The 25,493-nt window shown below is 49.3% G+C and overlaps 1 protein-coding gene and 1 long non-coding RNA gene across 9 annotated transcripts in view; one reads left to right on the top strand and one right to left on the bottom strand.

Moving 5' to 3' along the window:
- The window catches only part of JARID2 (jumonji and AT-rich interaction domain containing 2), a 275,699-nt gene that overhangs the window by 220,791 nt on the left and 29,415 nt on the right, over positions 1 to 25,493 (top strand). For all 8 annotated transcript variants that reach the window (XM_045497328.1, XM_045497331.1, XM_045497332.1 and 5 more), the window contains one exon: positions 19,931 to 20,166. In XM_045497328.1, the coding sequence (XP_045353284.1) occupies positions 19,931 to 20,166 (236 nt within the window). The remainder of the gene's footprint in view (positions 1 to 19,930; positions 20,167 to 25,493) is intronic.
- LOC123608010 lies at positions 1,289 to 24,292 on the bottom strand. Its single transcript, XR_006717034.1, has 3 exons — positions 24,173 to 24,292; positions 15,345 to 15,358; positions 1,289 to 1,299 (listed from the first exon to the last, which is right to left on the bottom strand). It is a non-coding gene; the product is annotated as an uncharacterized LOC123608010 (long non-coding RNA).

The following is a 25,493-nucleotide window of genomic DNA, read 5'->3' as shown; positions in this document are numbered from 1 at the left end:
TGCATTTGCACGTGCGCGTACGTGGGCCGAATTTTTTTTTTTTTTTTTTTTTTTTCCTATGTCAGATTTTACCGGTCGAAGTAGTTACCATGTGATTGAAAATGATTTCGTGGCAACTAAAAGGGTTTTCAGTGTTCCCTTTGGGGATCTGCTTGTTGAAACGCTCTCGCGTTCTTTTCGTATAGCGATGAATTTTCTGTCTCTTCCTGGGTAGGGGTGTTGGGGACAGTGTGTCGTTGGGTGCAGTGCGGGGTGCCTGAGCTGGGAAACCCCCACGACCCTCTTACTGTCTGATCTGCCTGTGTGTTCTTGCACACTTTGTCTTCCTCCTTGACTCTGCTGGCTTCCCTGGAGAGAAAGCCTAGGAGAAAGCGGGAACAAGGAGAGTGCCCAGACCAGCGGGCTGCGCCTGGAGCTCTGACTCTGCCCATACTTGCCAGCTCTTTCTGTGCTTCCTTTGATGAGGCTTTAGAAACCAAAGGTGCAAGCCCCTTTATTTCCTGTCTGTGCTAATTCTACTGATGCTGGTTCCTGTGGGTCTCCTTCTCATGACCATTCCCGTCACAGTGGGTGTTCGTACATCTCTCTTCTGAAAGTTGGATTTCAGGCATTGCGCGTACAGGGTGCTCTAGTGTATATACTTGTCTTCCAAGGAGTGAAGTGTCTTTGTTCTGTGTGGTTTTTTTTTCTGTTTTGTTTTGGGGCAGTTAAGATGAAGGAAGGGCTACCTCTCTGATTTCTCCTGAAGTGGTTGGCTTCTACCTTTAGTTAGATTGAGTTCATCAACCCCCAACCTCCAGCCCTCTGTCTTTTTAGAGTATGTCCCTTTCTTAACAATTTGTTTTTGAGAGAGGAGAACATGCGTGGGGAGGGAGAGAGAATCCCAGGCAGGTTCTGCACTATCAGCGTGGAGTCCAGCATGGGGCTCGAGCTCAAAAACTGAGATCGTGACCTGAGCTGAAACCAAGAGTCAGATGCTTAACCTACTGAGCCGCCCAGGCACCCCTGATTATGTCTGCTTTTGAGCTGGGAAAGGATTGGTTGCAGTTCCAAAGGTTTGCTTCAGTAGAGTTCTAGAACCCATGGGGCTAAGTACCCACCTGAACTTGGAGGTGGGGTGATAGGGAGAGAGCTGCAGGCCCAGGCAATCTGTCCTTGTGTTTGGGAGCCCACCAGATACCAGTCCCTCCTGTGGTGCCATTTTGTCGTCTGAAGCCCTGACCTTGTTCAGTCTGTGGGGTGTACTCATTCCTGCACCAGCCACCCATCCACCGTGGGCATTTAACCTCTGGAATTCAGCTCATCTGTTCTCTAGTAGGCCCCAAGAAAATTATGAATTTGTATTGTCTGAGTTTGTAATGTTGTTGCCATGGGCATGGAGATATTTCATGTCTTTTTAAGTTCTTTTTTTTTTTTTTTTAATGTTTATTTTTGGGGGGGGGGTAGGGAGGGGCAGAGAGAGAAGGGGAGACCGAATCTGAGGCAGGCTTCAGTCTCTGAGCTGTCAGCACAGAGCCCGACGCGGGACTCGAACTCACAAACAGCAAGATCATGAGCCGAGCTGAAGTCAGATGCTTAACTGACTGAGCCACCCAGGCACTCAGAAGTCTTTTTACATTCTAAACAAACATCATTGTCAGTAAAGTTATTCTACTATGCGGTGTTCAGAAGACCCAACAAATCAATTAGAAGTACCAATTCAACTCCCTTGTAGTATCTCCCGCAAAATTAGTTTGTGAGTTTTTGGCAAATGTGTTGGAGAAAGATTCTGTGTTTGTTTATTCCTGAAAATGTATTTGTGGAGGATTTGGAAGGGAGGTCTGGCCATCATTTCACTGGGAAAATGACTGAAACACAATCAGAGCCTTCTTGAGGGCAGGATCTTGCCATATTAAACACTTAGGGAATTTTTTGGAGTTAATTTTTCTGTCCTACATAAAACAAATGTAATTTATGTGCACATGAGAAACGTGCTAATTTTAGTGCTTTGGAAGATGACCCAGATGAACGAGGGACAGGGACCTTTCCCTAAGGAGCTGATGATCTGGGAAACTCCCTGGAGAATCCCATCAGAAACAGCCTAAGACCTTCAGGCTCTATCCACGTTTCCCGATCACACAGGCTTAATATCTGGTTCATGTATACCCCCCTCCCTGTCACTTTGTGTTTCTCTCTTGTTGTCACTTCTAGTGTGTCCCCCTGTTGTCCCATGCCACCCATTCTATGACTGACAAGCCTCCCTCACACCCAGGTTCAAACATCTTCCATAGGAAGGGGCTGTTGAGTACAAGCAGCCAAGGTCCTCCAGTGTGTGTTTGGACTCCATTAAAAATGATGTTTCTGTAGGTTCTCGTGTATGTTTGAAAGAGTTTGTGAATTTGTTTCTGCTTTTCGGGCACCTGCATACGAAATATTTTGTAAGGTCACATGACAAGGATAACCTGAGTTTCAGCGTCAGGAAGCCCTCTAATGGAGAGGTCATGGTGTCCTTTCTCTCCCTGCCTCTTTCCCTTCCTTCCTGACGCAAAGGACTTTCCTTGGCAAGCGTATTCCGTGATCACGTTTGTATTTTGAAAGGTGGATTGTGCGCAGCTCAGAGGCAAAAAAAAGAGAAAAGACCCTCTGAGAGACCACTGCACTAGCCTCTACGTGATCCTGAGGTTTTAATCGAGGTGTCATCAGAATGAAACGGAAAGGTCACATTGGACAGATTGTTGACACCTGGAGATGGCTTGGTGGCCGTGGAAATACAGGTGCCAGGTAGGTCTTCACACCGTCTGCAGTGCTCTGTGGGGCGCATTCCTCCGGGAAGAGCTGCCCGTGAACTAGCTGCAGTTCCCGCTCTCGAGTCCCTCTGGCGTATGCCAGGTGAGTTAAGTGAGCCTTTGACTTTTGTACGGATGCCCGCACGGAGGAGAGAATAGCACAGGGCTTGAAGCCCAGGCTTCAGACTCTGACCCACCTGGCTCGCACTTGTGCCGTCCACAGTTTATGGCTGCCTCACTTTAAAACTAGTTTATTTTCTTTTTACATCTATTTATTTTTGAGGGACAGAGACGGCACAAGCAGGGCAGGGGCAGAGAGAGAGGGAGACGCAGAATCCGAAGCAGGCTCCAGGCTCCGAGCTGCAAGCTGTCAGCATAGAGCCCGACGCGGGGCTCGAACCCACAAACCGTGAGATCATGACCTGAGCCGAAGTCAGATGCTCAACCGACTGAGCCACCCAGGTGCCCCGATGGCTGCCTCACTTTGGGCATGTGGCTTAATATTTCTTAGTCTCAGGCTTCTCATCTGGAAGGTGGGGAGGAAGCAAATGGTCCATAGGCTCTCTGTTAACTGCGTGTGCAGACATGTTCATCGTTGGAGGGTGATTTCTCTCATTGGTTTTGGTAGGTGGCCTCACATACCTGCTTTTTTGTGTGAGGGTATGAGTTGAGGTCCGTTTTCCACACACGACAATAAGAATACTAGAGGGTTTTTTTTTTTTTTTTTTTAATATTTTTTAAAGTTTATCATTTTGGGGGGTGCCTGGGTAGCTCCGTCGGTTGAGTGTCTCACTTCGGCTCAGGTCAAGATCTCTGTTTCGTGAGTTCGAGTACCGTGTCAGGCTCCGTGCTGACAGCTCGGAGCCTGGAGCCTGCTTCGGATTCTGTGCCTCCCTCTCTCTCTGCCCCCTCCCCGCCCCCACTCGCACTCTGTCTCTCTCTCACACACACACACAAAAATAAACACTAAAAAAAGTTTTAAAATTTATTAATTTTTGAGAGAGACAGACAGTGCCAGTTGGGGAGGGGCAGAGAGAGAGAGAAGGAGGGAGAGAACCTCCTCGAGCAGGCTCCTGACATGGGGCTGGGATCCCACAAACCATGAGACCCCGACCCGGGCAGAGATCAAGAGTCAGACACTTAGCTGACTGAGCCACCCAGCGCTCCAGGAATCCCAGAATTTTTAGGACAGGTGCACCTATGGTATCTCTTGGTTCCATCTACTCTACAACAGCGTCGTTGTGAAGGTGTCCCGGTGGGAGGGGTAATGGAAAACCTGAGGTCTTTGACCCGTCACCCGAGGTGGCAGGTTGCAGCCAAGAGTCGAGGTTCTCGAAATGCCTCTGGCCCCGTGTGGGATTCTGTGTAGGGTTGAGAGGGTGAGCATCAGTGTTCAGTGAAGGGCAGTTTGCACTGTGATAGTGGACTTCCCACTCCTGTCTGGTAGGCAGTGTCAGAAAAACCAGTGCCACCAGCCCCTGCCTGGGGTATACAGCTCGGCTCAGGTCCCCCCTTGTCGGTTGCCTGCGTGGCTTTGATGTCCTTGGAAGCCAAATAATTAAAACTTACAGGATGACGATGCTTCTCTGTGAGGCCATCGGAGGGATGGAGTTGAAGCCAGCTCAGAAATGTACATGCGGTGAGCGGTGCTCCTTCAATTTCAGGTGACCCAGGGAAAGATGAATGGTTTTGTTGGTAAAAGAGAAGTCAAAAGGGTCGACGATGTACAAAGAAAAAAAAGGGGGGGAAGTCCTCTTTGGAGAAGGCCAGTTTCAGCCAGTGTTTCAGAGGAACGTGGGGCTCTGTCTCGTTACCTGGTAGGTGAGCTGCCTCACCCTCTGTGTTCTGGACCCTCTCTTCTGTAAAGGAGGCAGATAATCAGCAAACAAACCACCGCCAGCCAGCAGTTTATTAAAGCAAGTCCTAGCGATGATTGGGAGGAAGTCCCCAGGCAGGAGAATGTGAAGATGTTCTTGCGGTCACGATTTTCCACAGTAGAGAAAGGAGCCCTTGATACTAGAAGCTTGTCACCCAAAGGTGCTACAAGTAAAACATAGTAGTCTTTGAAAATGGAATATTCAGCTTTGTACAACCTACCCAAGCTTTTCTGGGTAATTAGAATTGTACTGTAATACCAAGTTGCCCAATATGTCCTTTTTTTTTTTTTTTTTTTTTTTTTTTTGGTCTATTCAGTTCCTACACAGGTCTTTATCGTCCTCAAAAAGTCACCATGAGCTTTGTGTCCTGCCTCTTTAAAGCTACACGTTAGCTGTGTGTTCCTGGGCGAGGCATTTAACTTCTCTGATTAATATCCTCTTCCATGCAATGAGCAGGGTAGAGTAGACGAGCATGCATTTACTCATTCACTTATATGCCAGCATAGAGCAAAATTACTGCTTGTGTCTTGTGTATAGGAATAGTTCCCATTGGGATCTTTTATAACAGATAATGGGCATTGCTGTGTGCTCACGGGGAAGGACTTGTCCCAAGATCACCTGTTTAGCCAGGTGAAAGATCCCTCACTAAAATTCACACTTGGATGAGGGCATAATTATCATGTAGTCGAGCTGGTTCTCAGACTTGTTGATTATATTCACGCAAGAAAGTGGACAGTGAGTTGCTTTTTCATACTTCTCCACGACAGGGTGTTTCTGTTGTTACAGTGTGGTGTGTGTGTCTCCCACTTTGTGCCCTGGAGATGTTGCGATGTGTCCAGAAGTCCAACAGCATCTCTCCCAGGAGGGTCCCCATCACTGAAATGTGGGGAAATAAACGCACAGAGAACAAAACGGGGAACGTGAACACTTGATTTTTGGAGAAGCTTTGACCAAAAATTCCTCACTGGGCCATGTGTCCAGGCAAAGAGTTTTGCTTGGTCTGTGTTAGTTTGACGAAACCAGAAGCCGGACTGCGAATGACGTCCTGTTTTATCTTGTTTCTCCCCAAAGCCTGGACCCTCCCATCTCCCTGCCCAGTGAAGCATCAGGGGTTCTGTAGCGAGCAGGCACGTGGCTCGGTGGTGGAGGCCCACGGAAGGCGGTGCCCAGGGAGAGTGCGTGCACCCCCTGACTTGCCCCGCGACCCTGCCATCAGTGTAGGATTGGGCCTGCCTGTGACCGCGCTCATCCCCTCTGGGCGCGGAGCCCAGACCCCAGCGGTCTCCTGCGAGAGCCTGCTGTCACCGGGCAGACGTGTAGTTTTGCAGACGTGATCCCGCACTAGAACGTTCTCCCTTCTAATGCGCTGAGCATCCTCGCGGAAATGCATTTGTTTATTAAAATACATAATCTGAAATGACATGGGCAGCATCACGTGCATTTCAGCCTCGGGTTACCACTCAAGGGTTACAATAACAATGCCCTCGGCAGCTTCTCGTCCACCAGCTCTTCAGAGTTTCCAGAATAGTCTTTCGTATACAGAACCTCAGATGATCCTAACAATGGAGCCCTTAGGTAATCCCGATTTGGAAACAAAACCCCAGCATCAAAACACTGCTCTGGGGATATTTATGTTATGAGTTGATACTTGAAATGGCTTAGTTTGTGGAAAGTTCTCATAACTGGTTATTTTTTTTCCAGTGGGATAAGCATGGTAGACTGGGGGCATGAATACATCCGTTTGGAATGACTTTGGCCTTGGCTTTCCTCAGTGTTGTCGCTGTGGCAAGGCGTTCCTTCTCCTGTGCGGAGGGGACCTTGGGGGAAGGTCACTGCTCACGGCAGCCACGTACGGTGGCTTTTCACCTGCTTTCTTGCCCTTAGGAAACATGGGACGAATGGCACTGTTTCTCTTTGTGCCCCTCTTTCTGAAGAGGGACATTTCTCGGAAGACTTTTTAAACAACATGTCATTGGACTCACAGCTGGAATGATTTAATTGCTTTTGGATGCACACCGGGGGCACGTTGTGCCAGGGCCAAAAAGCAGTCATTTGGATGAGTTTACCACGTTTCTGCCTTGGAGGTGCGTTCCACCCTCTCCGTGCTGGGCAGTGGGGGGCAGGGGTGCGCGAGCAGGGCCGGGGTCTGCCCGTGGCCACGTGCAGCAAGGAGATGCTCTCCAGCCGACAGATGCTTCTTTCTTCGTGGGGTGTCCTCTTCACCTTTTTTTCACCTCTGGCAGCTCCAGTCCCCGCCCTGCCCTGCCCTGCCATTGTGAGTTTTCCCAAAAGTTGGACTGTGGGCTAGGAGTGTGGTTTTATTGTTTCATTATTCTTTTAAATTTTTTAATGTTTTATTTCTGAGAGAGAGAGAGAAAAACAGAGCATGAGCGGCGGGGGGTGGGGAGAAGCAGAGAGAGAGGGAGACACAGAATGCAAAGCAGGCTCCAGGCTCCCAGCTGTCAGCACAGAGCCCGACATGGGGCTTGAACTCATGGACCGTGAGGTCATGCCCTGAGCCGAAGTCAGACCCTTAACCAGCTGAGCCACCCAGGCACCCCTAGGAGTGTATTTGTGTGTGTGTGTGTGTGTGTGTGTGTGTAATATAATTTATTGTCAAGTTACCTAACATACAGTGTATACCATGTACTCTTGGTTTTGTGGGTAGATTCCCATGATTCATCGGTCATATACAACACCCAGTGCTCATCCCAACAAGTGCCCTCCTCAGTCCCCATCACCCATTTTCCCCTCTCCCCCCACTTCCCCCATCACCCTTTGTTTGTTCTCTGTATCTGAGTCTCTCATGGTTTGCCTCCCTCTCTGTTTGAAACTGTTCTTCCCCTCCCTTCCCCCATGGTTTTCCGTTAAGTTTCTCAAGTTTCTCATAGGAGTGAAAACATGTGCTATCTGTCTTTCTCTGACTTACTTCACTTAGCACAATACCTTCCAGTTCCGTCCACGTTGTTGCATATGGCAGGGTTTCATTCTTTCTCATTGCCAAGTAGTATTCCATTGTATATATAAACCACATCTTCTTTATCCATTCATCAGTTGTGATGGGCATTTGGGCTCTTTCCATAATTGGGCTATTGTTAGAGGCGCTGGTATAAACACATGTACTGTGCCCCTATGAATCAGTGCTCCTGTAACCTTTGGATAAATTCCTAGTAGTGCAATTGCTGGGTCATAGGGTAGTTGTATTTTCAATTCTTTGAGGAGCCTCCACACTGTTTTCCAGAGCGGCTGCACCAGTTTGCATTCCCACCAACAGTGAAGGAGGTTCCCTTTTCTCCACATCCACACAAGCCCGTTTCCCAAGTTGTTCATTTTAGCCACTCTGACAGGTGTGAGGTTGTATATCAGTGTGGTTTTGATTTGTATTTCCCTGATGATAAGTGACATTGAGCATGTTTTCATGTGTCGGTTGGCCATCTGGATGTCTTCTTTGGAAAAGTGTCTATTCATGTCTTCTGTCCATTTCTTCACTGGATTATTTGTTTTTCGGGTGTTGAGTTTGGTAAGTTCTTAAAAGATTTTGGTAGGAGCGTGTTTTTAAAGAGCAGTAGTACATGTAACGTTGAGTCAGAAGTTTCTATTTCTTCCCGTCCTCGACTTCTGCGTTTGGAGATGCTTGACTTAGTGGTTTGCGAGCACCATACTGGCTCTTCTCATTTATGGCTTGCAGCCTTTGTTTTTTGTTTTTTTTTCCCCCTCCCTTAGGTTTTATTTTATTTTCTGCTCTTAAATGTTTTGTTTTGATAGTGAGCGAGTATGAGCCGGGGGGTAGGGGCAAAGAGCGAGAATCCCAAGCAGGCTCCACACTTTGAACACAGAGCCCAAAAGTGGGGCTTGCAGGCTCCACACTTTGAGCCCAAAAGTGGGGCTTGATCCCATGAACCATGAGATCATGACCTGAGCCGAAATCAAGAGTTGAATGCTTAACTGGCTGAGCCACCCAGGCACCCCTCTTCCTTATCTCCAAAGAAGATAAGGAAATTTTCCTAAAGGTCACATTTAAAGAAGAGATAATAGGAGTGCTTTTTCAAAGATTTTTATGATAGCTAAGTGAGTGAGAGAGAGAGAGAGAGAGTGTGTGTGTGTGTGTGTGTGTGTGTGTGTGTGTGTGTGTGTATCTGCTAGAAAGTGGCATATTGGCTGTTACCATTACTACCATGCACGTGATTGAAAAGATCTCGAGCCCAGAACAACCTTGTAATGATGAGAATCCCAGAAAGGTAGCATGTTTCAAAACCCTGGCACCCAGTGAGGTGTGTCTGAGAGGTGACTGTTAAGTGCTGTCAGCATGTGGTGTGCTTGACCTTCCCAGGTCGAGCAGTGTCAAGTGTGGTAGAAGGTTGGGGGGTGTGCCTTGTCCGTCAGCGTAATCAGCCTGTGCCCGTTCTCTTCTCGTTTTCCTTAAGCCTGGGTTACACTGGTCCATGCGGGACCTTAGGGACCTACGTGGACACTTAGAAGTGGCACCGGCCCACTGTTCCTGTTTTAGCATGGGGATGCCTCTTGCTGATAATGGTAGAGCTGCTCTGATCCGGGGTGAGGGGCTTATCCAGATCTCAGCGACAGCAGACGGGGAGAATGTTCTGGCTCAGATGCCTTCCTCATTAGCTGTCATTGGGCCAGTTACTTAAAGTCCGGGAGCCTCACTTTCTCCATTTGTATACAGCTGACAAGGATATGTGGCTTTTTCGATTGGGGTTAGGGTTGGCGAGGGGAGGAAGCAAAGTGGCTGCTGGTGGACAATGGCGTGTCATTTTGGGGTGATGAAAACATTTTAAACTCGCATTGTGGTGTAATGGGTTGCACAACTCTGAATGTGCGGCACTCCGTGCTTTAAATGTGCGGATCACACATTATGTGAATTCTGACTTCCTAAGCATAAACCGAAATCTGAATGAGTGACGGTAGCACTTAGTACAGTGCCCAGTGCTTGGTGGGTCCTCAAAAAGCAGAGGCTGGCCACCATCCTGTTACTGGTGTCCCACCCCATGATTCTTTAGAAGAACTGTGGCATTTCACAATTAATACATTGCATTAGATTTTCAGAATCTTGAATCCTTTCTTTTGTCCACAGTGGGCTGGGATGTGTTCATGTCATACACATTACAAATTGAATTGTTGAGCTCTTTGCACACTGCTCCGTATTTACTATTTTCAGCTGATTTCATCAGGCCTGTCTTCAGGGGAATCTTCAGTCGGGAATATGTGCCATTCGTTCTGAGACTGTACGATGTGCGTATAGAATGTTTTGAGTCCTTCATTTCCTGGCTGGAGGCTGGGTGGAGGTGTTTGTGATACAGGAGCAGATCCCCGATACGTATTTGGGGAACCTTGAAAGCAATCCTTCCTGCAGTGCAGCTACTCCTATATTTAGCTTTTTTGTATTAGCATTTTTATTCTGAAAATTACCAGTTCTCTAACTTGTATAGTCGATTGTGTTATCTGGAGGGGGTGCCTTCCACTCGCATTCTTGTGCACGTTTTCAAGGTGTTCTTCTCCAAATGTGCTGTGAATGAGATTCCTTGTTCGGATCCAACGTTGGGCCAGATAGCTTATCATATACCTCAGATGTGGTCGGCCTGTTAGAATCCATCCACCTCTGTGTAGGGTTTTTCTTTGTTTTTTGTTTTTTTTTTAATCCCCAGACTGCAAAATACTGCATTCATTTTGTTCTCCAAGAGTTAATGCACATCTCTTTTGAGTATAACCCATAGTTCTGCGATCTTTGTCTCCTTTCTTGAGAGTGATAAAGCATGAAATCCCTCTCAGCCCACTGCCTGCCGTCCCAAAAGGCCACTTGCCCAGATGTCCCTCCTCAAGCGTGTTCTGGCACATTGGAGAATGCACAAAGCTTAGAGCCCACTGATGTGGGCACCGGTGGCGGGGTGGGGGGTGGGGTGTGGGGGTTGGTCACCCTCAGGCTCAGTCTCCTCCTGTCCTCGGCTCCTTTGGGGGCCAGGTGGGCCAAGAAACCATTTTTCAATGACAAAAACCATTCACCCTGATTCATGGTCTTTTCCTTGCCCTGACCTTTATATTCTCACAAAGGTCATACGCCCTTTTAAACTTCAGTATCAGAAGTTACTAGGATCATCTGCAAGAAATGTGTTCAAATGGCAGATCCGTCCAACTCCGTTATGGGGCACCATTGCCCATCATGTGTTCACATTTTTAGATCCTGGGACGGTCGCGACCAAATTCTGATTGCAGAAAAATAGCCTGTGACTTAAATTCTAGAAGGTCGTACGTAGAGAATGTAATGTGCCTTAATCCTTTTTAATGTGTTTCTTTCCTATAACCAAAGGGGTAGGATTTCAGGGTGTCCATTCCAGAGGGGTTTTGCCAACACCGCGTTAACCAGGAGAGCCCGGCTTGTGATGCTGAAGGTTGGGGTGCACACAGGCCGCCGATGCTTTCCTCCCTCGCGTTGCGGCCGGGCGCTGGCTCCCGGTGTGCGTGAGCGGTGCCGTGGGGTTACAACAGGACCTGTGCTGACCGGAACACGTCCTCTCTGCCTTCCCTAGTCGAACGCGTGAGTGCTACAGCTACGTGAGCCGGAGCAGTTTCTGCCCAGGGCAAACCGGGTTACAGCTCTCGCACAGGCTGCATTAAAATCCTTTTGAACTGTTGGCACAAGGTTGGCAGACATTCCATTGTTTTCAGACAATAGTGACTCAAAGTTGAACTGGCTCCAGGGAGCAGGCACAGTTTTTGTACAGTAACAAGGATTTAATGCCAGCCAATTGATGGAGTCTGTCTTCCCCAAGTCGGGACGCCTTGTAATGACACGAAGCTTACATTTAAATATCTGGCTCCCGATCAGAAACTTGGCATGCTTCTCTTTTCCTTTCCATCGCACGTTCCTCTCTATTTACAGTGGTTCTCTTTTTGTCCCTTCGATTCGTTTTGGGGGTGGGACAGGGGACACGTCTTATTTTATGTAATTTGGGGGTTGGTCCAGCCTGTGGGCCTCGTGATCGTTCTTTCCTTCCGGTCTCTGTGCCTCTGCCGGCCGACCAGCCGTTTCGGCCCGGCTTCCTGTAACATCTCATGTTCACATTTCTCTTTCAAGGAGGTGAAGGCTTCAGAACCCCATTAGCTCAGGTCAGACACTGAGTCATCTCAGGGTGTCCTGTAACTTAGGCAGACGCCAAGTCGCCTCATAAAAAAAAAGAAAATCAGGATTCTGTCCTTGTGTTCTGATGAGGTGCCTTTCTTAGCACCAATAATTTGCAAGATGGGGGTGTCACGGAGACAGGCCACAGGCTGTGCTGGCCCTGTCCGCTCTGTTCAAGGGGATCACTGCTTTAAAATGTGGGTCTCGTGCGTCGGCATTGCAGCAGGAGCTTGGAAAAAAAGATCAGCCTTCTACTTTTTGCAGAACTCCTTCTCCTGAAGAACACCACGCATTGTATATACTTGATTGTAAATACTCCAACGATTCCTGGAGGGCAGATAAGAGGAGGCAGCTGGCTACATAGTTTAGAGAATTGAGGCACAGATGTGTCTGGTGATCTGGGAGCTAAAAATCAACACCAGGCTATGCACATCCCTACGAGGGGCCGTGCATGTGGTGAGCTTTTTAGAGACCTTATGGTGGGCTTTTCGTGGACTGCCTTATGGACCTCCCCACCCCCCAGCCTCCTTGCGATCAGTGCAAATAGCTTTCATGGGGCGCGGTCCCTGGAGCTGGAAATGGGAAGAAGTTCCTCCTTGGAAAGCCTAGCTTTCCACCTTTGTGGGATTGCCAGAACGATGTTGCTAATGTAACTTGCCCTGCCCAGTTTTCTTTTTCACCCCTCATTGGGAGCACATCTTGTCTTCTCAGGCACGAAGTGACCCTAAATCAAAATATCAGCCTTTGGCTGTAAAGATTTTGCCTGCCGTGGTGTGAAAACACTTGTCTATAGGCCATTTAACTTTCAGAGTGTGTGTATACAAATCAATAGATTTGTCTCTGTTCATTAATGTAAAGCTATTTGTATCTGAGCACAATACAATTTCCTAATACAGTTCCCTGTGATAAATGCTTTTTTTCCCCTCCTTGAAGAAACGAGTTCAATTATTCCTTTTAATTGGGGAGAGTGGGCATAGTCCTCTATCCGCCTCTCTCTTTCTGTCTCTTATGTTCACAGGGTTTTAGTCTTTCCCTGTGAGAGTGAATATTTTTTGCCTTTCCCCTTCTCGAGAATCTTACAAATTAAGACAAAAGATAATTACTTGGAGGGGTAAAACTGGCAGGTTCCCACGACACTTAAAATTAATGAGCTGTTGAGGACAAAATATACCTTGTCTCTGGCTCCATCGTCCCCCCCACCCTCCCCGCCCCGCCCCTTCCCCCTTTCTTCCCATTTAACACATGATTTGACTTTTTGGCTGTGTTTGCCATTTGGGTATACTGCTGCTGAAAGATAGCAAGCTGTTACAGAAAGTGGGTTCATTTGAAAGCGATCTCTTTGTTTGCAATTCAAAGTCAATTTTATTCCAGTTTTAATTTTTGTATTTTTGAAAACTTTCTCTTTTTTCGATGCTCTGATCAAAACAGTCTGTTAAGGGAACGTGGTGCTGCGGTTCACAGAGCCCCAGTCTGATCTGTGATGTTAATGGCACGGGCTTTCCAGTCTGTAGTCCCGGGACCCCTCGGCTTCCTTAGCAGTTTTCCCAAGGTGTCAGTTCCTTGCTGGCTGGGGCTGAAACTCGTCCTCGGCCTCAGAATAGAGCCACAGCTGTGCATTCCCTGTCAGGTAGAGCTGGTGCTGATGGAAGGATCTGGTTTTTCCCCTGGATTTCAGGAAGTTCTTGCTGGCTAATAACCACAGTGCCACTCTTAAGGAATTTCCTTGAAATCTCAGTTTAGCAACTGACCTTGCCCCGTGGCTCATTTGGAAAGGAGCAGCAGGGAAACTGTGAGCACTGGTGTCCTGCCACGTGTCTGGAGTGTGGTGACCCTCACTGACAAGCCACCAGCTGGCCGGTGCACACATCTCGTGGCCCATTAGCCTCTTTCTAGATTAATAGTTCCTCGCTGATTCCTCAGAGCAATCCTGTGAGGTAGTCAGTGGGGAAACTAAGACTTGGACAGGTACTAGCTCAAGGTCAAAGAGTTTAGCAGGTGATTTCGTGGATTCAGATTTAGGTGGCTTCCTCTCAGGGCCTGAGCGTTGTGGGGGCTTGTAGGTATTGATATGTACGTATCGGCTCCATCACATCTCTGGAAACGATGATGTAGCTAATCAAGGAAGAGATGCTTTAGCCTAGTGATGTCAGGATTTTTTATTGGAAGACCCCTTTTGAGTCAGGAACCCCAAAAGGATTGTATTTACTGATACATTTTTCATATGGTAAATATCAAAAATGATATTAAAACAGGTTATTAAAAATCGATATTTACCATATTAAAATTAAAACTGAGGGAACTTATATATAAATATATATATATGAGGCATAGAAGATGGCTAGATTTTTTTAAATATGTTTATTTTTGAAAGAGCGTGAGCAGGGGAGGGGCAGAGAGAAGGGGAGACGCAGAATCCCAAGCAGGCTCCAGGCTCCAAGCTGTCAGCACAGAGCCCAACACAGAGCTCGAACTCACAAGGTGTGAGATCGTGACCTGAGCCGAATTTGGAAGCTTAATTGAGCCACCCAGGAACCTTGAAGGCAGTTAAACTCTAATGCCTGTTTCTGTGTGCAGTCTCCTGCAATACATAATTTTGGCTGACACATATGAAGAGAATCAGTCTCAGACAAAAACATAGTTGGAAAAGGGAGGAACTTTGTAGATGATTTTTATCCTTTGGTATCACACCCCCAGACCCAAGCAGTGGTAGTTTCTGCAAGGTCAGTTGGCCCAGCAGTTGAAGTGGTACTTTTCATACTCTGTTACATTACATTTATCATAAAGTTTTATTTAAGTAATCTCTACACCCAACGTAGAGCTCGAATTCATGACCCCAAGATCAAGAGTCATAGGCTCCTCTGACTTAGCCAAACCAGGTGTTTCTAAAATCCATTGGTTTGCCTTTGGCTTTGAACATCTCTCTTATCCATGCACAATTTTATAATGTTTTGTATTGATCACTTGAAAATAATGGTTTGGGGCAACTGGGTGGCTCATTCGTTAAGTGTCTGACTCTTGATTTTGGCTCAGGTCATGATCTCACAGTTCGTGGGTTCCAGCCCCGCGTCGGGCTCTGCGCTGACAGCTCAGAGCCTGGAGCCTGCTTCGGGTCCTGTGTCTCCCTCTCTCTCTGCCCCTCCCCCACTTGCACATGCTCGTGCGTGTGCACACTCTCTCAAAATAAATTTTTTAAAAATCTTGAAAAAATGGCTCACCTGACTACCTCTTGTAGCGGTCAGCACCTTTCATTAAGCAACCATCAAACAGTCCTCATCTTCCCTGACCTCATCAGAGAGGTATTTTAGAGTGGAGAGACTTTGAAACTCAATGGTGGCAGATAAAGCTTTTCCACAACTGTAATTTTTGCCCCAAATGGTGAATTCCATCATTGGCAGCAAAACAAAACAAAAACCAAATGACAAAAAAAATTCTGTTCGTTAATTTCCCACCACAGGGTTGCTGTATTCATTTTGGTGAAAACGATGGACAGATAACTACATCAGTCTTTCTTTGAAATAAACGTAGCATGCCATGAAACTGCTGGCTTGCGGCTTAAATAACCGCCACACGAGTGCTTTTCCCTACAAATAACCTGCTTTGATCAGGGGATGGGCTTGGTGTGTACTTCCCAAATTGTCACACAAAGTGTGTGTGCTCAGGGGTCAGGATTTAGTGCTACTGACAATTTATACTTTATCATTCCCTGAAATGAAAACTGGCTTGTCTTCCCTTCCTTCTTGTTAAGTGCTAGTTTAAAACAGAAAATAGTTTTATTGAACTATAATTCACAAATCCCAAAATTTACCCAAAGTGTACGATTTAATAGTTATTAGTACATGCAGAGTTGTGTGTCTGTCGTTATAGTCACCTTTGGAGTGCTGTCATCTGCTTCCCCTGAGAAACCTTGTTCCCATCAGCAGGGAAAATCCTTCCCATTTTCCTGAACTCTTTCCCCACCCCCACCCCCACCCCCAGCCTGCTAATCTACTCTCTGTCTCTGTGTGTTGGTCTCTTCTGGGCGTTTCGTATGAATGGGCTCCTACAGTATGGAACCTGTCATTAATTGCTTCAATTTATCAGTGTTTTCAAGATCTCTTTGCACTTGTGCACGTGTGGGTACTTGACTCCTTTTATTGGATGGATGATACCCCGTTTGGCTTATCTACATACCAATCAGTGAACCTTTGGGTTTCCCCTACAGTTCTTAATTATTAGTATTTATTCCCCCTCAGACATTTGTATGCAAGTTTTTATGTGGAACTATTTTTTTAAAAATGTTTTAAGTTTGGGGCACCTGGGTGGCTCAGTCGGTTGAGCGTCCGACTTCGGCTCGGGTCATGATCTCATGGTCTGTGAGTTCGAACCCCACGTTGGGCTCTGTGCTGACAGCTCGGAGCTGGAGCCTGCTTCAGATTCTGTGTCCCCCCCTCTCTCTGACCCTCCCCCACTCATGCTCTGTCTTTGTGTCAGAAATAAACATTAAGAAACAAAATTTAAAAAATGTTTTAAGTTTATTTGCTTTGAGAAAGAACATAAGTGGAGGAAGAACACAGAGAGAATCCCCAGCAGGCTCCACACGGTCAGTGCAGAGCCTGGTGCGGGGCTCGAACTCATGAACCCTGAGATCATGACCTGAGCCAAGATCCAGAGTCAGTGGCTCAACCAACTGAGCCACACAAATGTGGACCCACTTTTTCTGTATTTTGTGTACATATACTAGCAAGTGGAATTGTCACGGTAACCCTGTTTCCCTTTTTGAGGAACTTCTGGCCTGTTTCCCAAAGCGGCTGCAGCATTTTGCATTCCCACCAGCACTACATGAGGGCTAGAATTTCTCTGCATCCTCCCCAGGACTCTCCATTATCTGTCTTTTGAGGATAGCCATCCTAGTGGGTGTGAAACGGTTGTTGTCTCGTGGTGGTTTTGATTAGCATTTCCCTGATGCTAAATCCACCTTTGTTTTGTTCCCTTAATGAAATCAACACAGTGAGAAGGGCAAATAGTATCTTGGTGTAATTACGAAAATAGTTGTGACCTGGGAGGGGTGCCCTGAAAGGGTCTCCGGTTCCCCCAGGGGTGAAGTCACTCATGAAGCTCATAGAAAATGTGGGCTGTGTTTTCAGCATCTATTCCTTCTTGCGCGGGCAGGGCATCAGCCACACGTCTTTTCCCCCAAGAGACAGAAATGTGCACAGGCCAGACAGTTATCTGTATGGAAGCCTTCTTCATGCCGCACCTCCCTTCAGCAGGGAGGCCAGAGGCGGTCTTGCCACAGGCCGATTTCCTAGCCGTCTGAGATGGTCCTTCTGAACATGCAGCGATAAGGTTTTGCAAACCTCTGTGCAGGAACGCCCATTTATCCCCGGTCTACAGATGGGGAAACTGAGGAGTCAGTAACTTGCCTGGGTGCAAATGGCAGTGCTGGGAATGGAGTTGCCATGATGCAGTGTTAGGAAAGGGGACGAAGCCACAGAGGAAAATCGTTCTAACCAAACAGAGGGAAGTAATGACAGAACTGGTACTTCTTCAGGAACAAAGCATGGAAGGGTATGGAATATTTGGGATTTAAAACCCAAAAACCCAAAACCAAAAAGACAAAAAACCAGCTTCCTGTGCTGTGTTTCCATAAAGGAGCTATCTATGTTCACTGCTTTAGAAAATGGGTGAACGGTCAAGAAATGCCCAGATTCATGTTCCTCACTTGTGTTTTAATCACACTGAAGTATGACTTCTTACGGATGTTGCTTTTAATTTGTCTTGAAAGTAAGCACGGATCCTGCCAGCTTGGTGTGATTGATGGGCTCTGACGGAGTGCAGTTACTTACACTTAGAATAAATGCCAACCATTTGAAGCTCTCCGTTTTCCCTGTAACCGGAGTACCCACTGGAACATTCCATGATGCCAGATCGCATACCATATTTTGACGCGGCAAGCTCTTTCACTGCAGTATTGAAAATCTCTTGAAAACATGTAGTCAGTCACTGGTGCTGGGAGGAACTTTCCAGATCGACATTCACATCCAGTCCAGGCACGGAACATGTAAATCTGTTAGACCGTATCTGGGGTGGTAACAAGTGGACCAAAGAAGTCCGTGTAAGCAATTCAGTCGATTATCAGGAGGATGGGGCGTCTGGTGGCTCAGTCGGTTGAGTGTCTGACTCTTGGTTTTTCAGCTCAGGTCATGATCTCATGGTTCCTGGGTTCGAGCCCCGCATCCAGCTCTGCATTCTCAGTGAGACAGTGCTTGGGGTTCTCTCTCCGCCTCGCATGATCTCTCTCTACCCCCCCCCCCCCCCCCCCCCCCCCCCCGCCAATAAATAAATAAATAAATAGGAAAGAATTAGGAGGACCAGTGGAGGAATATCTTCGCATTTGAGAACACGGGCAGGCTTTCTAAGCACAGAAGCCGAGACAGACTTTAAACAAGAAAAATGAGTTAGCAGGTGCAGCATCACAAGAGCTAGGAAAGCCAATGGCAGATAAGAGGAAAATATTTTTCACCTCTGTGGCACGAAAGTAATTGACAGGACACGACAGAGGTGAGAGAGAAGGCGTACGGAGCTGTGGGCACACGTTTGGAGGCTGCTATCCTCGGAAGAGAGGCTTAGTTGGTTTTGAGCCCTCTCGGAAAGGGCTGTGGGTGGAGGTGAGTGTGACTTCTTCGCGCCCCCGCGGGAAGAGACTTCCGCTCCAAGGAGGTGTTGACTTACAGTCACCTGGGTGCACTTGGCCTGGAAGTCTGCCTGGTGGGGGTGGGCATGGCCTGGAGAGGAGGTGCCTGGGGGGGGGGGGCGTGGCGGCCTTTCAGGCCCGCCCGCCCCCGTCTGTCAGGAGCCTTTCTAAAATGAGCACTGGCCGCACTGCAAGGGCTCCATGTGGTCTATTCTGCCAGAGCCTGTGGGGAGTCTTTTCCCTCTCCTTCCCTAGGACACAGGCCAATATTGCCCGGATGGTTTGAGGGCAGGGGAGGCCTGTGCTGTGGGAGGGGCAGATGGTAAAAAGCTCATTGTATAACGTGGAGAGGGGCCAGACCCCCCCCCCCCCCCCCCGGGGTCCGGGCTCACAAGCCCCAGCTGTAATGTGGAAAAAGGAACTCCTGGCAGGAACAGAATTGACCGTCAAGTTGCTGAGCCTTGCTGTTCTCTTTGGAATTGCCTGGGTGGGTGGCATCATGGCACATGCTTGGGGACCGGGGAGGCGGTGAGCTTGGGAGGCAGGCCAGCCTGCCGGTGCTGGTGACGGGCAGCATGACTCCTTCTCCAACTTATCTGTAAAATGGGCCTGACGACGTGTTGCCTGTCCCTTTGGACGTAAAGGCAGTGAGCGTGCCTCACTGCCGTAGCCGGCTCACCTGGCTTGTGGCAAGCATGAAACGCATTGGCTGTTCCTGCTGTTAGGGCTTCTGGAAGAGAAACAGGTCCGGCTCTGTTGCCCTCTCTCGCTTCTCTGGTCACCGACGGGATGGTGAGCAGATCTTCAGTCTCAGAATGCGCAACTTTGTTTATTTGTTTATATGTTTATTTTTATGTTTGTTTATTTTTGAGAGAGAGAGAGAGAGACCGTGAGAGTGGGGGAGGGGCAGAGAGAGAGGGAGACCCGGAATCCAAAGCAGGTTCCAGGGTCCGAGCTGTCAGCGCAGAGCCCGATGTGGGGCTTGAACTCACAAACCGTGAGATTTATGACCTGAGATGAAGTCGGACACTTAGCTGACTGAGGTGCCCCTAGAATGCGTACCTTTAAATTGGAGAAGATACGACTTCATTCCCTATGCCCTGTATCTTCATACACCAGGTGGTTCTGTTCTTGGGATGTTGACTGTGTGTTCATTTCTTTTTTTTTTAAACGTGTGATGTTGATGTTCTGAGGGCCGCTGGGTTTTCGTTTTGTTTTGTTTTGGTTGGGATTTTTTAAAAATAGATTTTTTCAGTCTTTTCAACCAAAGCAAATAATTCTTTGGGTATGCTTTATAATGGTTTTGGTCCCGGGGCCTAGGACTGTTCCCATACTTGAGGCTGTGGCGGTGGAGATGGTGTTGTGGTCTTGGGGTGGCTCGAGTTACGGGGACTTGGCTTTCTCCCTGGCTTCCGGGCATTGATGCTGGAGGGTGGCAGAATCTAACGTGGTGACCTCATTGTCCCTCTTTCCTTCCTAGTTTTCAATGGTTCCAGCAGGTCTCCACGGGAGAAAGAACCTGTTCAAAAACACAAAAGCAAAGAAGCCACTCCCGGGAAGGAGAAGCACAGCGATCACCGGACTGACAGCCGGAGGGAACAGGCGTCAGCGGCCCCGCCCCCAGCGGCCCCCTCCACGGGCTCCTCGGCCAAGGGGCTCGCTGCTAACCACCACCACCCCCCTCTGCATCGGTCGGCTCAGGACTTACGGAAGCAGGTAAACCCGGCCTTGCCGGACGGGGCCTGCCCGCCAGGTGCCGTGTCCCCGTGTCACCATCTTAGCTGAAGGGGACGTGGGAGTGGTCGCCTCGAGAAATCCGTACCTAGAGGGCTCAGGAAGCCAGGAGGGTGACAGCCAGAGGTGAGCTGGGGAGGGAAGCGCGGTGTTGGCACAGAGGTGCTGGGTGTGTAGGCCTCTCGTGGGAGCGGCTCTGGCACCTGCTCCAGACTCCAGGCGCCTCCCTCTGGTGGATCTGGTGTGTTGGCGCCTGTTGGCTGGGCAAAGCGACTTGTCGCCTTCACTGCCCCTCCTCCAGCCGTGTCCTGGCGCCCGATGGCTCTGAGCTCGGTCGTCCTCTCAAGCCTGGAGAAGCTGTACCTCGAAGACAGGCCCGCAAACTGCCTCGCGCTGTCAGGGGACAGTCCTGGACCGCTTCTCTGTCGTTCTTAACGTGACAAGTTAGCATCTCCACCAGGACTTGGGGGCAGGAGGTGGGCACGGGCACACGCACCACTGAGCAGTCCCTGTGTGCCCGGGGGCGGTTCACCCCGCACACGTCAGCCTGCACCTCAGGATCGCAGCTCGCGGGGTCACGATTGTTCTCCAGCCCCCACTGCCCCCTGCTTAAGGTCGCGCTAGATAACACGGATCCTGTTGGGAAACTCTGAAGAATGGCCTCAGGGTCTGCCATTGTCATTGTCACAGTGTTCCGTCCTCGGACAGTGATTTCCCGGGACCCCCGGAAGGCACAGCCTGGAGGAAGGCACACGGTGAAGGGCTGTGTCACCCGGGTCAGTGGCTTGTCACTGACCCCTCGCTCCTGTTCTCACTGCATTTTAAAGTCAGGGAGCCATGGGGATCACAGATCTCCTCACTGGGCGCTTGTGACACACAGCTAACCTTTTCTGCAGAATGGATGGAGTCGGGGCCAGGTATGTGTGGGCCAGAGAGATCTCCTGACCTGCCGTGTTCTAGAATTACTAAGAGATGGTGGGAACATAATGTAATCCCTCCCCTTGTGGAGCTGTTTTTATTTTGCAAGAGTGCAAGAGAGAGAGGGAGAGAGAGAGAATCCCAAGCAGGCTCCACACTGTCAGTGCAGAGCCCGACTCAGGTTTTGATCCCAGGAACTGAGAGATCATGACCTAAACCAAAAATCAAGAGTCAAGACGCTTAAGTGACTGAGCCACGCAGGTGCCCCTGTGGAGCTGTTCTTTACGCGAGTCCTTTCTCATTCTTTTTAATGTTTTTTTGTAAATTTTTCTCTAATGTGTATTTTTGAGACAGAGAGGGAAGGAGGGAGGGAGGGAGGGGAAGGGGCAGAAAGAGAGAGGGAGACCCAGAATCCAAAGCAGTCTCTGAGCTGCTGGCACAGAGCCTGATGTGGGGCTTGAACTCCTGATGAACCATGAGGTCATGACCTGAGCTGAAGTCAGATGTTTAACCAACTGAGCCACCCAGGCGCCTGGGCCTTTCTCATTGTTCATGATGTTAGAATAGTTTCTCTGAATATGTGTATTTGCATGCATGCATGGGGGAGAGAGGGAGAGAGAGAGAGAGAGAGAGAGATTGTGTGTGTGTGTGTGTGTGTGTGTGTGTGTGTGTGTGTATAGTTTTAACCTAAGTTTTTTTTGTTTTTTTAAAGGTACTTTGGGGCTTAAAAAAATTTTTTTTAATGTTAATTTCTAAGAGAGTGCGATCAGGGGAGGGGCAGAGAGAGCGCGAGAGAGAACCTTAAGCAGGCTCCACACTCAGACCCCGAGGACCTAGGGCTTGACCTCACAACTGTGAAGATCATGACTTGAGCCAAAATCAAGGTCAGACACTTAACTGACTGCACCACCCAGGCGCCCCAGTCTTGGTGAGGTGAGCAGGGTGAGAATCTTCGTGGCTTTTCCAGGCAGGGTTCTCACGTACCTGTGTCTTCATCCTCGGCCGTGTTACCTTGAGACTGGATAAGTAGCCGCGGCATATTTTAAACATTGGCCCGTCTTCTGAGACCCAGACGTCACGGTTTTCGCAGAGACCACAACTGCGCGCGATGGCGGAATTAGCCCGCGGGGTCAGCGCTGGGCTCCCGGCTTGCAGCCGGAGGCACCGCCATCCCTGTGTTTGTGGCTCGTTCTCTCCCCTCCATTCCCAGATCGGACAGCCTGATACGCGCTCTGATGGGATTCTCCTACAGGCGTTTCGCTTGTGAAAGAGAAGAATGAAAAAGGGTCCCAGAGTAAGGGGAGCTCCCACCTGTGGGGCAGGACTGAAGGGTTTGGAAGGGGACGAACGGGACTTCACATTCACACAGATGCGTGACCGCGCGTGCACACGTGGGCACACACACTCGCTCCTTCTCGAATGGGGCTGGGTGGCGGGCCCCTCTGGTGTCCGTTGGTCACAGCTCGTCTTCAGCTGTCAGCTCGTGCCCCTCGGCTCGGGATTTCTCTTTGTAGCTGAACGCTAGGAATTGGCACAGCTGGCGGGAGGAGCTGGGGGAGCAGAGAGGACCCCGCGCCCTGGCTCCCCGGCCTGCGTGCGTGGCCCGTCTCACTGTGCAGCCTGGGAGTGAGAGGTCCGGGTCCCCGTGCAGAGCAGCCTCCTGTCACCCAGCGACTGCAGAGACCTGGCTCTCGTGCTTTGCTCGGGTCAGTCTTTGCAGGTGGGGTGTCCGCGGGCAGCGCTCAGGGCTCTCTTCCCCCCACCCCTTCCCCTTCCCCTCCTCCTCTGTCTCCTCGGCCTTCTCTGTCTGGCCCAGGGCGCCAGCTCTCCAGTTCCTGTTTGGCACTAACCAGGACCTCCACTGAAATTTAAGATCTTTAACGCTCCTGGGCCCTGTTGTTCATTTGGACGCAGTCACACTGACACCCCCACCCCCACCCCGTGATATTGGGATAAACAAAAGGACGAATTAGAAACTGCCACATCCCAGTGTTTAAAATACAGAGAAAATAAGGTCAATGAAAGCAAGTTGTAGATTCCTTTGTAACTGCCTGATGGAAATGACTAGAATCTGACCTTTCCATCTTTCACCTGCAGAAAAGATTGGGGCCAGAGGATATGTGGGTCTTTAATTTTAAATAGGATTAACTTCTTCAGGTTCGCCCCAAAAGAAGAGGGTGAATGTGAACCGTGTCAAGTGGTGGTGGGAGGTGTGGGGTGTGGTGTTGAGGAGGTGCCGCTCCCCAGGGACTTGACCCTGTTTGCTCTGATGTGGTCGGAGGCACCCTCTGCTAACTCACTTGCCCTTTGTACTGAAACGGCCCCTTCCCCGTTACCTTGCACAATGTCATGTGCTTGCTGCGCTACCTCGGAGCCCAGGAATAACCTCCCCCGTGGCTGTGTCTCAGCGCGAGGGGCCTTGCCAGGCTTCTCTCGCCTTTGTGATACCAGAAGTACGGTGTCTGTCATGCGTGTGTGACTGCCCTGGGATTGTCAGGGCCACTGGCAGGATGATTTGGACGTGTGCTGAGTGTTGGACACAGGAGCAGCTGATGTTTTCCTCTTCGGTTCCTTCACCTAGCAGTTCAGCTTAAATGCAGTGAAAGACTAGCACAGGCAGGACGGTAAAACCAAGGAACCTTATGCAACCAGAGAGCATTTTATAATGGTGGTTTCAGGGCACCTGGGTGGCTCAGTCAGTTAATCAGTTAAGCATCTCTGACTTTGGCTCAGGTCACGGTGAGTTCGAGCCTGGCAGCTGGCTCTGTGCTGACAGCTCAGAACCTGGAGCCTGCTGGGGATTCTGGGTCTCTGTCTCTCTGTCTCTCTGTCTCTCTCTCTCTCTCTGCCTCTCTGCCCTTCCCCTGCTCGTGCTCACTCTCTCTCCCTCAAAAATAAACAAACATTTAAAAAAAAAAAAAAAGTTGGTTTCCAAGAGCCTCGTGAGGAGGTGTTCACTTTTGTAGATGTTGTGAGGTTGGTAAGCCACGATGTGGATTGTTGAGCCACACCACTCGCGGTCACTGTCCTCATTTATCGTGCTGAGGCTGAGCCACAATGTGAAAGAAACGATCGCCTCCTACAGGCAGCCCGCGGGCACGTTTGGCAGAAGATCTGCTGGGCTCCGTTGTTCCCTTTGGAGGTTGGGTCCTCACAATAAGCTGTACAGGGGTTGCTGCTAATGTGTTGGCCTCAAAGATTCAAAGAGGGGGTTTAAATTCTGATTAAAGAATTGGGAGTAGTTTTGTTTTTTAAAGTTCTGGAAAATAGGAACATCCAGAGAGAAGGTCAGAAAATCGCCTGCACTGTAAGATGTTCAGGGTGTTAGCCGTGCCGCTCAGCGGGTCGTGCTTGTAGTTGGATTTGCAGGTGTTGGTGGCACGGTATTAAGGACTCCATTAAGTCATCTGTAGTGTGGGAGCAGGTGCTATCAAAGGGTTGGGGGCTCCTACCAGAACCCAGCCTTGCCTTTTTGTTGGGAGGGTCCTGCGCTCATTAACTAGGGTCTTACCCTTTCTCTCACGAAGGGGTCTGCTGCACCAGAAGGCCTTCCCCTCCGCCTGTCTGGTGCAGTTCTGTTCATCTCAGGCTCTTTGTTTTTAATCCAAGTCTTAAAGTCCAAGTGGGCTGTCCCCAGCCTCCCAGCTCTGAAAGGATGAGCAGAGGCTCCCGACTCAGCAGCTCCCTCTGGTGGGGAGCAGGAGCTTGATGACAGGATTCCTGGTTGTGAACTTGGCTCGGACTTCTTTGCCACGAAACCTCATGGCTGTGGGCCTGGAGGAGCTTGAGCTACGGTGGTGGGTGGGCGGTGGTGGGCCAGGGAGAACAGGCTGCAGACATCCCACCTCCTGCAGAGCTAGGTGGGTTTAGGGGGAGAGGGATGCAAAAGGCAGAAGTCCCTGCCAGAGCCCAGAGAAGGAACAGCTTGGAGAGCTGTAGTTATTCAACCGCAGTGTTTCTCTTGCACCTTGGAAGGTTCTGCTGCATGCAGCGCGTTGCGTTAGGCCTCCAGTGAGCTAAGTGACCTCTTTCTCACGTGCTCTGGGTAAGTACTTCCTCAGGTGTGCACAGTGACATCAGACCCACTGTGCCTTGTGAGCTGGCTGAGTGACCTGGGTGTTTTGTTAAGCTCAAACTCGGTGTTTGCCATTTTTTGATACGGTGGTGGGTGGGAGGAAACTCTCCAAGGCCAGGTAAAACAATGCCTTCCACCACCATTCCTTTGCTTTCTTCGGGGTACAGTTGAGCACTGGACCCCGAGAGACCAGGATGGGCCAAGGAATAGGCATGTGTGTGCAGACAGGTGGGTTCCTGGGTTGGGAGAACGTGACCTCTGCTGTAGGCGGAACACAGGTGTGCTGGGTGGGAGGAAGAAATACGGTCAACGAGAC

The sequence above is a fragment of the Leopardus geoffroyi genome, chromosome B2 (genome assembly GCF_018350155.1).
Source record: "Leopardus geoffroyi isolate Oge1 chromosome B2, O.geoffroyi_Oge1_pat1.0, whole genome shotgun sequence".
NCBI classification, from domain to species: Eukaryota; Metazoa; Chordata; class Mammalia; order Carnivora; family Felidae; genus Leopardus; species Leopardus geoffroyi.
The sequence above is the reverse complement of the archived record's forward strand: the minus strand, read 5'-3'. Positions and strand labels throughout refer to the sequence as shown.